General features: G+C 41.4%; 1 protein-coding gene across 4 annotated transcripts in view; it reads left to right on the forward strand.

The window, feature by feature from the left end:
• The first annotated feature begins 1,980 nt into the window (after positions 1-1,980).
• Positions 1,981-14,552, forward strand: part of eps8a (epidermal growth factor receptor pathway substrate 8a) — a 171,379-nt gene continuing 158,807 nt past the window's right edge. For 2 of the 4 annotated variants that reach the window (XM_043713534.1, XM_043713535.1), the window contains exon 1: positions 2,626-2,688. In XM_043713534.1, the coding sequence (XP_043569469.1) occupies positions 2,663-2,688 (26 nt within the window). In that variant the 5' untranslated portion in view covers positions 2,626-2,662. Of the gene's footprint in view, positions 2,103-2,622; positions 2,689-14,552 lie in introns of those variants that run through there. The other 2 variants (XM_043713537.1, XM_043713536.1) reach the window with 2 other exon arrangements.

Below are 14,552 nucleotides of genomic sequence, written 5' to 3' on the forward strand. Positions count from 1 at the left end.
AAATTGGTGTTTGCAGTAGAGGGAAAATAAAATGAAATACATTTCAACAACTTTAGTTGAACAGATTTCAATGAGGTGTTCCTTTTGCTGCTCAAATCCTCTGTTCTTCAATCTTGTTTTGCCAAGTTCTTCCACTTTTTCGCAGTGGGTGGAGAACAATTGGTTCACTAATTACAAAGTCTCTTAGTTAGTGATTAAAGGTAACAGCCTACAGCAACTGGTGGGAGAAAATATGTGGCTTTCTTCAGGCATATTAATTGTAGTGATATAGAGATGCAGCCTACTTCTTCCAATCTGCAGACCTTCTGTCCTGCATTGTTCACACACAAGCTTTTCAACTGCCCAGGGATAATTCAGAGTTGTTGTCAGCCTGATTACCTTTGGCATCTCTGTGACAACTGCTTACAATCCTTACCTGTTGCTGATCAAATCTCATTCATCCACCCTATTGCTGTGCCTTCTTATCTTATCTCAAGCCAGTACTAGCAAAGTAATAGCATAAATACAATTCATTATAAATTCCAGTAATTTGCTTTTTGAACTGCACCAATCCCTTTCACAGTCCTTGATTTTTAAAAACAGTTGCTTTCCATTTTAACTCAATCAAAAATAAAGCACAATTAAGAAATGCAGTCTTTACAGTAGAAGCTCATGCTATTCATCTTTACATTTCTAACTAGCTTCATGCATACTTTAATTGCTTTCTCCTGCTTAATCTTTCAGTCATCCTCTGCCTTTCATTATATTCTGACTGACCATCTGATCTGAACTGCCACTCACCTTTGCAGAATTATGCACTTTCTCTGAAATTTGATGCTTTTGTCAACTTCTTTCATTAACCATTGCCAGTTCTCCCCTTAGAATTCCTCTTTTATTCTTTATATCTGAAATTAAGTGTCTACCAGTGTATGTCTTGATCTATTCCCCACCTAGAATGCGAGTTCACGTCAGCTAACTTAGCTTTCATGCACACATACCGACCTTATTTAAGTTTGAATAGACTCACTCATCTTTTTACCTCACTCATCTCCCTCTCAAACTGAATGTAAAATTAAACTATATTGTGGTTGTTGTTGCTTAGCAGCGCATTTACTTTGGGGTCATTAACTAATGCTATCACATTACAAAATATCAAAACTAACAGCTTTATGGTTAGTTCCAGAGCATGTTGCTGTAAGAAACTATGTCAAAAACATTCTTGTAAACCTTCACAGAATTGTTACGGGCAGAAGGTCATCACATCTGCCTTGGTTCTTCCAACAAGCATCATTATCTCGTGGCAATCTCCTGCTTTTTCCCCCATAACGTTGCACACCACGTTTACCCAATTAATCAATTTATGTGAAGCTTGACAAACCCAAGACTGATTTAGATGGTTGGTGGGCAACACTTAGAGTCATAGACATCTATTACATGGAAACAGACCCTTCGGTCCAAATCATCCATACCAACTAGTTAATCCATATTAATGTAGTCCCATTTGGCCAAGTTCCCTCTAAACCTTTCCTATTCACATACCCATCCAGATGCCTTTTAAATGTAATTATACCAGCCTCCACCACCACCTCTGGCAGCTCATTCCACACACGCGCCACCCTCTGTGTGAAAAAGTTGCCCCTTAGATCCATTTTTAAATCTTTCCCCTTCTACTTTAAACCTATGCACTCTAACTTCGGACTCTTCCCCACCTCCCCCACCAGGGAAAAGACCTTGACTCTTCACCCTATTCATGCCCCTCATGATTTTATAGACCTCTGACTCAGCCTCAGCCTCCAGACACTGCAGGGGAAAAAAAAACAACCTCAGCCTATTCAGCCTCTGCCTGGAGGTCAAGTTGCACCACCACCCAGCCTCTGAAAGGACCATGTGGGGCAAGGGCAGCAAGCTCCAGCATGTTCCCACCCGCCACGTGCAGGGTTAGGGGCCTGACGGGAGGCGGCGCTGGCGAGGCGGCGCGCGCTCACACAGGCGCGTGCCCGGCGGTCGGGATGCGCGCGGGGGCGCTGCGCGAGCGGCTTCAGTTGGTCGCCTCTGAGCCCCGGGAGTTGTCGTAGGGGGCGCGCGGGGGGAAGCCCTGAGATACCGATTGACCGTCAGCTGAGGTGAGAGGGGTTGGGGCCGGGGCCGGCGGTGGACAGGCGGGGGAGGCTGGAGGGTCTCGCAATCGCTTGCCGAGGTGCTCGGAGGGGAGGCGCCTGAAGTTGGGGCGCTGCCCGGCGTGGGAAGAGGGGAGTTGGGGGGGGTGCTCCCCACCCCCTGGGCCTAGACCCCAGACCCGGTCTCAGAAGGAGGGGGAGGGAGAGAGGGACTCCCCGCCCGGGGTGTTCCCAATGGCATGCCACCTTCCATACAACTAATTCATTAAAAGATATCGCAGAGTGTCGCCGCTGTGGGTGGCCATTCGACCCATTGAGTTTCTACCCGCTCTTTGACAGAGCTGTTCTTCCCCCTTTCTACCCCCCCTCTTATTTTTTCCTTGCATGTTTCAGTCCTAATCCAACTCCCTATTGAAGGCTGTTGTTAAACCTCTTTACACCGTGCTGTCATTGGTTGGGGAAGAGAGGGAATGGGAGCCTCCTCTCCTGGTGAAGGTGATTTGGGACCTCCTGTTTTTGGGTGTGACTGAGGGGGAGGGGACTCTGTGTAGGAAGATTGGGAACCCATGACCAAACAGGGAGCTGGTTTCAGGTAAAATTCATTTTAGCTGTCAGGATATTGAAGTCATGCAGAAGTTTTCTTTCGTGTGAGAGGTGAGGTGAGGTGAGCCCTCTCATTACCAGGGCCCTCTGGACTCTGGTCAGTGAAGAGGCGGTCTGTTTCTTTGAATCTTTTTTTTGTTTGTACTGAGCAATGTTGGCTAAGCATGATTAACTAATTATGTGAATGTCACGTTTTTGATAAAGAAACTCCATGGTTCATTTTGTTCTTGCTGTTTAGGTGCTCTTCTTTGTAAAGTACAGAAAGTTTATTTGTTAGGTTCTGTGACTATTACTGTGCACCATAAGTTGGAGGTTGGTCAGCTCAGTTGGCTGGTTTGCTAGTGCTGAATGAGGTCAATAGCATGGCTTCAATTTCCGCATTGACTAAGGTTACTATGAAGGATCCTGCTTCTCAACTTCTCCCCTTGTCTGAGGTGTGTTGACCCTCAGGTTAAAAAGAGATCAGCGTCCTGTGGTTCAGTAAGAATACAGCAACTAGGCACCAGGACTGTAAGAGTGCATTTGTAATATTGCTGTTGACATAGGAACACCTTTTAAACAGGAATAACTGAAATGTGGTGTTCCAAAATGGTTTTCAATTCCTGTTTTATTTGATCTCCCCATTGAAACATAACTTTGTAAAATAAATGATTGTCACTAAACTATTTCTTTTAAAAAATGCTTATTTACTGAGTAGGAGTAAAGTTTTTTTTAAATCTGTTTATTGTTCTGGAGTTGAATATTTTCTGTGGATATTGCATGTAATTCATAGAAAATATTTACGGATAGTTTAATTTTTCTTTATAATGGCTATTTATACTTCAGACTTTTTTTGTGTGATTGCAAATTAAACTGAAATCTCATGATAAGTTGAGTTTGTCCAACTTAATTATGGCTGGCTGAAGGTAGATGGTCTCCAGAGAGGTTTTCAAATTTAAGACCTTCTATGCGTCTTGCTATATTTTCTGTTGCATTGCATAAAGTCCCACATAGGAGGTTAGTGAGCAAAATTAGGGTGCATGGTATTGGGGGCAAAGTGCTAACTTGAATTGAAAGTTGGTTGGCTGACAGGAAACAGAGTAATGATAAATGGCTCCATTTCAGAATGGCAGGCTGGGACCGCAGCTTTTTACAATTATATATTAATGAAATAGAAGGTAGTATTAGGAATAACATTAGCAAATTTGCTGATGATACTAAGCTGGGTGGCAGGGTGAAATGTGAGGAGGATGTTAGGAGATTACAGGGTGACCTAGACAGCTTAGGTGAGTGGTCAGATGCATAGCAGATGCAGTTTAATGTGGATAAATGTATGGTTATCCACTTTGGTGGCAAGAACAGGAAGGCAGATTACTACCTAAATGGAATCAATTTAGGTAAAGGGGCAGTACAAAGAGATCTGGGTGTTTTTGTACACCAGTCCATGAAGGTAAGCATGCAGGTACAGCAGGTAGTGAAGAAGGCTAATAGCATGCTGGCCTTCAAAACAAGAGAGATTGAGTATAGAAGCAAAGAGGTTCTTCTGCAGCTGTACAGGACCCTGGTGAGACCACACCTGGAGTATTGTGTGCAGTTCTGGTCTCCAAATTTGAGCAAAGACATTCTGGCTATTGAGGGAGTGCAGCGTAGGTTCACGAGGTCAATTCCTGGAATGGCGGGACTACCTTATGCTGAAAGACTGGAGTGACTGGGCTTGTGTACCCTTGAGTTTGGAAGACTGAGAGGAGATCTGATTGAGACATATAAGATTATTAAAGGATTGGACACTGTGGAGGCAGGGAACATGTTTCCACTGATGGGTGAGTGCCAAACCAGAGGACACAGCTTAAAAATACGGGGTAGACGATTTAGGACAGAGATGAGGAGAAACGTCTTCACCCAGAGAGTGGTGGCTATGTGGAATGCTCTTCCCCAGAGGGCAGTGGAGGCCCAGTCTCTGGATTCCTTTAAGAAAGAGTTGGATAGAGCTCTCTAGGATAGTGGAATCAAGGGTTATGGAGATAAGGCAGGAACAGGATACTGATTAAGGATGATCAGCCATAATCATATTGAATGGTGGTGCAGGCTCGAAGGGCAGAATGGCCTACTCCTGCACCTATTGTCTATAAGCACCCATGAAAGGAAGAACACATTCTACGTAACCTCCTAAATCAGCTTAGTAAAAGATCATTTGAAATTGGTGGAAGATATATTATATAATATAACTAAAGGAAGTTATTGAAATTTTGTAAATTTTAAATGAGGAATCTGACATTGTGGGAATTGGATTAGGTGTAAATGTAAACCTGCAAACCATTTTTGGAGGATTTTTATGGTGAAGGCATGATAACTTGTTATAAACCTGTTTTCTTTCTTGTGCTTAAGATTGGTTTTATGATGGGCGTTTTGAAAGCACCTATTCAATTTATTGACAACAAGTTTTATATTTGTGAATTACCAAGAAGTGAATAATGTTTCTCAATTTTTTTTCACTTTACTGCATCCTTTTCTTGAAGTAATAATTGCAGCTATTATGATTGACCATTTGGGCTCAACATAATTTATTTGAAATGAGTTAGATTGACAATGTGTAATTAAGCAGGAATCATTTTGATGAATGGTTAATAACTTTTTAAAGGGTTTGAAGATTCACATGAGGATTGGTTTACCTCCTAAAAGGACAGACATCCTTTTGACTAGATTTTATTTAATTTTCCAAATGCGCCAGCTGATTTGCCATTTGAGAGGTTCATCTTTAATACAACATGTAAACTCTTGATATTTCTGAACTACTTGGTTTACAGCTTCAGTGAGGAGCTAATGAAGAGAAATATAAAATACTTATTTGATCTTTATTGTTGGAATGATCTGATTTTGTATGTATCTATTATTGAAAGGACACGTCGATTTGACTTTCAATTTGTTCTGGCAGTTTCTGCCTCTTCAGTTAAGTCCAAGTTAATTTCTTGAGAGAGAGGGATAACAACCAGGAAGGTGATGAATGTGATTTCTCTCAATGTTGTTTGTTTAAAAAAAAACGAAGGGTTGAAGCTTGTGTGCACCTTAAGTTGACCTCTACAGATGGAATGTGTCAGTCCCAACAAGACTGCAGTGACAGCATCCCAGCAAAAAAACATTTGTTGCATTGAACATTTAAACTGTTATTCATCGGAGATTTTTACATTGGCTTCTAAGGGATCTGGCAGCATCCAAGGAGCAGGAGAATCGACGTTGCGGGCATAAGCCGCCCTTCTCCTTGGATGTTGCCCGACCTGCTGCGCTTCTCCAGCAACGCATTTTTCAGCTCTGATTTCCAGCATCTGCAGTCCTCACTTTTTTCTAAGGGATCCGTTAAGACAAAACTAGATATTTTCAGGAGAGTTCATATATCTCTTAGTGACAATTCTTATTTCTAGTTCCACTTGGCTGGGTAGGTTTCTTCTTATGTCCTGTTGATGACTTATTACACTTGGATTATATATTTTCTGGGCCTTCAATTATATTTTCTTTTGAGTGTTTGTTAGATTCCAAGACTTATACCTATTATTCTTTGGATTCTTCAGTGAATCTGTCCTTCTCAAGGTGTGGTGCTTAATGCTGCATGCAATTGTCTCATTATGACCATGCCAATGAGATGTGCAATGATTCAAGTATCTATTGTGGTTTCTCAAATGTCCTTGAGAAACACTCTTGCATCATAGTTTTCCCACATTCTTGCTGTGAATCATATACAGTATTCTTACTATACAGGAGGACGGGTTACCATTGGTCTGTTGAGCCTGTGTAAGTAACTAAATAAGTAATTATTCAAATTCATTTTGAAAGTTACTTTAAATCTGCTTCCAACATCTTTTTAGGTGGTGCACTCTGGATTATAACTTTTATTATCAATTGTAACTGTTTATTTTTCCTATGTTAGTTTTAAAATAAATCACTGCATCTCAATAATATCAGTTTTCTCCAATGTTACCAAAGTAACTATATAGTGGTTCTAGATTGGGAACGATATTGATGGTCCTTCATTATCACCGGATCACAATCCTGGACTTCCTTCCCAAACATTGAGAAGTACAGCCCTTCACTTCTTGGTGTGAGGTGTCGTGATGGGCAATGAATACTACCCTTGCTGGTGATGGTTCCATCCATAACCTGTAAAAAAAAACAGTTCAGAAAAACAGTAATCTTTTGAGAGTGTAGTCAGTTATTGTAGAATGGTATCTTTTACAACTTTGTTATTTCACTTATTATAAACTTTGTCTGCTATGAATTAGTTTTCCAATTTAGCTAAATGTCTGTTGTTGTGGTTCTGTTCGCCGAGCTAGGAATCTGTGTTGCAGACGTTTTGTCCCCTGTCTAGGTGACATCCACAGTGCTTGGGAGCCTCCTGTGAAGCGCATCTGTGATCTTTCCTCCGGCATTTGTAGTCGTTTGAATCTGCTGCTTCTGGTTGTCAGTTCCAGCTGTCTGTTGCAGTGGTCGGTATATTGGGTCCAGATCGATGTGCTTATTGATTTGAATCTGTGGATGAGTACCATGCCTGTAGGAATTCCCTGGCTGTTCTCTGTTGGGCTTGTCCTATAATAGTAGTGTTGTCCCAGTCGAATTCATGCTGCTTGTCATCTGCGTGTGTGTCTACTAAGGATAGCTGGTTGTGTCGTTTCGTGGCTAGTTGGTGTTCATGGATGCGGTCCAGTAGTACTGGACCTGTGCCTCACAACACACTTCACATTCAACAACCAAATATATGAACAAATCAACGGCACACCCATGGGCTCACCCATCTCTGGACTCATAGCAGAAGCGGTAATGCAAAGATTAGAACAAACAGTCTTACCGCAAATTCAACCCAAACCCTGGGTCAGATATGTGGATGACACCTTTGTAATCATTAAAAACACAGAAATAGAGAACACACCACCAGATCAACGCCACACTCTCAGGAATCCGATTCACAAGAGAGGAAGAAAAGGACAACCAACTCCCATTCCTAGACAGGAAAGCCACACACACAGACCAAGTCCTAAACTACGAAAGCAACCACCCCAACATACACAAAAGGAGTTGCATCAAGACACTGTTCAAAAGGGCCACAACACACTGCAGTACACCAGAACTGCAAAAAGAGGAAGAAGAACACCTATACAATGTATTAGCCAAAAATGGATACCCGCGCAATTTCATCAACAGATGCCTAAGGGAAAGACAACGGGATGAGGACCTGCTGCAACCCAAAGGACTAGCCACACTACCATATGTCAAGAGCATTTCCGAACTGACAGCCAGACTACTAAGACCACTAGGACTCATAACAGCGCACAAACCAACAGCCACTCTCCGACAACAACTCACCAGAACGAAGGACCCGATACCCAGCATGAGCAAAACCGATGTAGCATACAAAATCCCATGCAAGGACTGCACAAAACACTACATAGGACAAACAGGAAGACAGCTAACGATCCGCATCCATGAACACCAACTAGCCACGAAACGACACGACCAGCTATCACGCAGATGACAAGCAACATGAATTCGACTGGGACAACACTACTATTATAGGACAAGCCCAACAGAGAACAGCCAGGGAATTCCTAGAGGCATGGCACTCATCCACAGATTCAATAAGCACATCGACCTGGACCCAATATACCGGCCACTGCAACGGACAGCTGGAACTGACAACCAGAAATGGCAGATTCAAACGACTACAAATGCTGGAGGAAAGATCACAGAAGCGCTTCACAGGAGGCTCCCAAGCACTGAGGATGTCACCTAGACAGGGGACGAAACGTCTGCACCACAAATTCCCAGCTCGGCGAACAGAACCACAACAACGAGCTTACAAATCTTCTCCCAAACTTTGAATAGCTAAATTTCTATTAAGCACATACTGAATATTTGGGAACTTGGCACACAAAGCAAGTAGAACTTTTAAAAATTTCTTGTGAAATATATAGTACATTTATTTGTTTTATAACTTTTTGCTGTTTTAGTTGGCGTATTAGAATTCTGGTATGTTTGTGAGACGTGATTTTGATCTAAAACTATACCGATGACCCTCATGTTTCTTATACATCTTAATGATTTGTTTAGTACTATTTGTTTTCTAGTTACGACATACTGGTTCTCTTATGTGATACATTTCCTGACTAATTTCTTTATCAATAATGGAGAAAGGTTTGACTGACATTATATGGGTTGGGAAACTTTGAAATGGTGGAAAGGAAGCCAAGGAATGCTGACTTGTCTAGTCTGAAGGCCAAACCAAGAACTGAACAGATCTAAACTTGAGGGCTATATATCAGTGGTGATTTTGCCTGAGCAGAAAGTGGAGCTGATCCTCCAAAGTCACTGGCCACCTTCAGAATGATGAATGGGAGAATCTTGTCCAATTCCTCTCTCCATTCCTCTACCCAAATATCTAAATCCATGGTTCCACCACTGTTCTTAATTCCACTTGTCTGCTCCGTGTGCTTTCAGTTTATTTGATATCCAGGTATTTCATAAATGCAACTTGATGCCCCATTTATTACCTACCTTCTTAGGTTGTCACTGGGCCTATCCTTCAAACTTTTGTGCCATAAGTTATTGTAGCAGGGTAACTAATATTTGATTAATTAGGGTTTATTTATAAGTAGAGTCAGAGATGTACAGCATGGAAACAGACCCTTCAGTCCAACCTGTCCATGCCGACCAGGTATCCCAACCTAATCTAGTCCTAGCTGCCAGCACCTGGCCCATGTCCCTCAAACCCTTCCTTATTCATATACCCATCCAGATGCCTTTTAAATGTTGCAATTGTACCAGCCTCCACCACTTCCTCTGGCAACTCCTTCCATACATGTACCACCCTCTGTGAAGACGTTGCTCCTTAGGTCCCTTTTATATCTTTCCCTCTCACCCTAAAGCTATGCCCTCTAGTTCTGGACTCCCCGACCCCAGGGAAAAGACTTTGACTATTTATTTTATCCATGCCCCTCATAATTTTGTAAACCTCTATAAGGTTACCCCTCAGTCTCCGCTCCAGGGAAAACAGCCCCAGCCTGTTCAGCCTCTCCCCATAGCAAATCTTAGCAGGATTTATACACCTAATGGTAAGGTTCTCGGGAGTGTTGCTGAATGAAGAAACCTTGGAGTGCAGGTTCATAGCTCCTTGAAAGTGGAGTCGCAGGTAGATAGGATAGTGAAGAAGGCGTTTGGTATGCTTTCCTTTATTGGTCAGAGTATGGAGTACAGGAGTTGGGAGGTCATGTGGCTGTACAAGACATTGGTTAGGCCACTGTTGGAATATTGCGTGCAATTCTGGTCTCCTTCCTATCGGAAAGATGTTGTGAAACTTGAAAGGATTCAGAAAAGATTTACAAGGATGTTGCCAGGGTTGGAGGATTTGAGCTATGGGGAGAGGCTGAACAGGTGAGTGAGGGGTGACCTTATTATGAGGGGCATGGATAGGATAAATAGGCAAAGTCTTTTCCCTGGGATCGGGGAGTCCAGAACTAGAGGGCATAGGCTTAGGGTGAGAGGGGAAAGATATAAAAGAGACCAAAGGGGCAACTTTTTCACGCAGAGGGTGGTACATGTATGGAATGAGCTGCCAGAGGAAGTGGTGGAGGCTGGTACAATTGCAACATTTAAGAGGCATTTGGATGGGTATATGAATAAGGAAGGGTTTTGAATGATATGGCTGGGTGCTGGCAGCTGAGACTAGATTGGGTTGGGTTGTCTGGTCAGCATTGACAGGTTGGACCAAGGGTCTGTTTCCATATTGTACACCTCTGACTAAACTCAAGATGTTGGTCATGAATACAAAATATTGTATGTCTGTTTCCTTTCCTGTCTCCCCTACTCTCCAACACACCATTACCTCCCCTGTTATAAGTTTATATTCTCAGTTACTGAGATAAGGATGGCATAAGACAGATGCAAACTTAACTTGCGACACATTTATTCAAGAACTCACTTCGAGTGAACCTCCAGAGCACCATGTTCTAACCAATGCAAATACTTAAATGTCATCAGTTTAAGCTGGATTCAAATGTTTCTTATGCTCAGTTGATGCCAGAGACTGGTGACTGAGATGAAGTATGTAAAAATCACTATTTGTGCATTCTCTTGGGAATGTCTACAGTCTGTTTCAGTGGCAGGGCAGTGAATGCAACTTGAACTGAATCATTGCAGATTAACTCACATTGAGTTATTGAAGAAGGCTTTGTAATTCACCTTTGTGTGTCCATCAGGGTTGGAGTAAGCTGTAGGGTGTAATATGATGAAAATGTTATAAACTGCCTTTTTTTTTATATTAAAGCATTTAAAACATTTTATGGTGTGCAGTGACATGTACAGGTAGACAGTTACGTAATCTGTTGATTGTGTAGAATTATACTTGAATGCATACTTGAATGGTTACCTTTTTTTCTTTGTCTTTTGTACACTTCGAACTCAAAATAACTAAATAAGCAAAAAATGTTAATTCTCATACTTAATATGGGTGAGTTCTCACTAAGCCCAACGTCCTTTCGGCCTCTTTATTCTGCAAACTAAATACTGAGAATTTGTGTATTCTCCAATCCATGAGTGATTATGTCTTATGCATTTGAGCCATAGCATTGTAATTGTTTCCTGAGTGACTCTTTGGCGTGTTGAGACTGTGAAAACAGAAATGACAGTGTTTTAAGTGTAGTGTGAATTCCAGACTGTGGTCATAGTTTATTCATGTTGGTGTTTTCTGTGCTTACAAAATGGTAGTATTGTAGTTCTGTCCTACTGAAGTGTGGAAAAACTTTTGCACTAATCTTCTGCAGTTGGTCTTTTTCTGCCAGATTTGGTGGTTGGATGAAGCTGTGCAAATTCTTGCAGTTGAAGAGATCAATACAGTCATTAAGAATAAACAAATGCACATCAGACATTTTGTATGCTCCAGCCTGTTTTGCTTATACTGGATAAATGTGGAAGGAAAATTGTGAACCATGTCCAAAGGAAATGCTTACAGAGAGAACTTAAGCATCGTCATTAAAACTTTGCTATGCTCATATTATCAACCATGATGATCAGTTAATGGGATGTACTGTCTGAATTGAAGCGAATTATGTTCACTCAAATGAAAACACAATTCTGTGGATGCTGGAAAACTGAAATAAAAAATCTTTGGAGAAACTGGTCTGGTAGCATAAGTGGTGGGAGAACCAGCATTAATATTTACAGCCCGATGTGACTTCTCCAGACCTGAAGATACAGTGAAATAAATGAATGTTGGTAGCCCTGAGGATGTACTCAATACTTTCGCAGTTCCTCATAGTGAAGCAGTCTGTGCCCAAACAATATTTAGGTTGAGGCTACTAAATGGCAAGTAACATTTCTGCCACAGACTTAGCAAAAAAAACCCATCTCAAACAAGATGCAAGTGAAGTCCACGTTTCATAAATGGAGCATATCCCAATGAGAAGATCAGTGAAGGACTTTTGAAGGGTGGTAAATGGTGGAAATGTGGAGAGAAAGGATGAAAAGGGCGTTGAGCTTGATTGACCAAATGGAGAAATTTTGCTGTTAGTTGGTCAATGTAAAGGCGAGAGGAAGATGCCCACAAATCATGTTTGAATCAGAACCAGAATGTATGTGGATTCCTTTTGTGGTAAGATTTGGGTAATGGAATCGATTGAGGGAACACAGCTGTGTCAGAAGGCAGAATGACATGAAGCATTGACAAATTCTCAGGTTTAGAAGTCCGTGCATCAAGCATACAGCTGAATATGATGCAGTTGATCCTTTTTTGTTTCAGGCGGAAGTTGTATCAGTCTTTTGCTGTAATTTTCTGCATTTCTGCTGGTATTTGGAAGATTAGGTTTTGCTCCTAGTCTCCAGGTTTATGTTTCTGATAATGCAGAGGCAAGCATGATTGATACCTGTTTTGCTTGTGTCCAGGATCTCCCCCCAATGTGTGAAGGTTATGTCTCCCTATGGATTGATTGCTTGTGAGATGATTCGACTGACAATCGGATAGTAAATATTATGAGCTATAATGTAAATGGAGATAAAACAAGTAGAACAAAAGACACCTGAAATGAAGCTGATTGAATCTTGAATTTTTGAAAAGGAGACGATGCTTTCTGATGCCATTTTTTTTTTTAATAACGAAAACAATTTATAGGCTTGGTTGAGCTATGAACTTTGAGCAAGCCTAATTGTTCAAAAATCTCTTCCTTTTTTTAATTAGAGAATTCCTGGTTGTCAAAAGTTCTCCAGATCAGTGAGACTTTTGTCTTGATGCATAAAAACTGTCATTGGTGTGTATTTGATTTCCTGTTTGTTGTTTGACAAAGTAATATTGCTACCGAAGGACGTGAATTTATTCCGCTGAGGAACATTCTAATGTAAATGTATTAGTTGAAAGAATTTCTTGTTTATTTGTGTGCAATTTGTTTGTTTCGCAACTTTTTGTTGAAGCATGCTATCAAATGTTACAATGAATTGCTTTTTTACACTCCTATCAATAAGTATCAATAGGGTCCAAGGTAAAGGGGATACGATAATTTATTAAATAGTTCTTAACAATTTTGTTGAAAATATTGCTAGCTGGAATCAAAACTAAATTACCGATTTGTAACCAGAAATGTGTTTATCCCTCCAGTTTATTTCCTGGCTTCTGAGCAACTTCTAGTTATCTTTGTTATGCTAGATTCATTCTATACAAGTCATCAAGTGATAAAGAAGAATGTCTGTCAGTATCTGCAAGATTTTTAATTATTTTCTAATGTGGAACTTTCCCTGGCCCTTTGTTGAAATCAAATCAAGAACAGTATTCAAGGAATTTTTTGAACATGCATGAAGCTAAGTTAATGCAACTCACCTCGGGTTTTCATGCACAAGCACACCTCTGCATCTGGCTCAAACTAAGTGCAATTGTCAACATGGTTAACCATATCATGCTTCTCCCTGTTGCCAAAGTGAGAGAGCGGTGCTTTCCTGGGTCCATTCCTATCCGTCCAATTGGTAGCTAGCTAATCTGCATTGGTGTTTCTTTCCACGGTTACCTCTTGAGATCCTGAAAAAAAAATCTGTTTGACTTCCATCCAGTACTCTTATGGCTTTGCCACCTGAATAGTGCCATATTTCACAAGTACACTCAACTCTACTACTTCATCTGCATTGACCCCACTCCTGTCTCACCTTTTGTACTGTTTGTCAGTCTTCAAATGTGGGTGGAGCAGAAGTTTCCTTCAAGCCAATGAAGGCCCCCATTAAAACACTTTATTCTTCCCCCTGACAACTCTGAAGTTGAACTGGATTTTTCACAGTTTTGGATGTATTTGACTCCAAGACAAGATTTCTGCCCACAAAGCTGCTCCAGTCACCTAGATGGCCTGTCCCTACCCCTGTAGGGCCGTCAGATTGTGATTTCCCCCACCCCCCAAACCTGTTGTCCTCGATGCCACTGTTTCATCTAAACTTGATTATTCCTTTGCTTTTCTGGACTGTGTAGCAAACTTGTGCTCATCTGAAGCTCTGCCAATTCAGTTTCATTCTCTATCACACTTCTGTTTGCACACTTCTGATTTTTGTCATTGTCTGTTGGGTATTGTAATGCCTCAATTTTAAGTACTTGTTTTACATCCCTCATTGGGCTCACCCTTCTTTATCTCTGTAACCACTGTTGGTCTTTCGTGCCTTCAAGATCTGTGCTCTTCTAATTCAGGCAGCTTGTGCATCCCGTATTTGGCCATTGGTAGCTATGTTCTGTGCCCTTGGAATTCTTTAGCCAAACACTGCATCTCTACTAGGTTAAAAACAATGACTGCAGATGCTGGAAACCAGATTCTGGATTAGTGGTGACTGCTCCTTTGGATGCTGCTTGAACTGCTGGGCTTGTCCAGCACCACT

The sequence above is a fragment of the Chiloscyllium plagiosum genome, chromosome 23, assembly GCF_004010195.1.
Source record: "Chiloscyllium plagiosum isolate BGI_BamShark_2017 chromosome 23, ASM401019v2, whole genome shotgun sequence".
NCBI lineage: Eukaryota > Metazoa > Chordata > Chondrichthyes > Orectolobiformes > Hemiscylliidae > Chiloscyllium > Chiloscyllium plagiosum.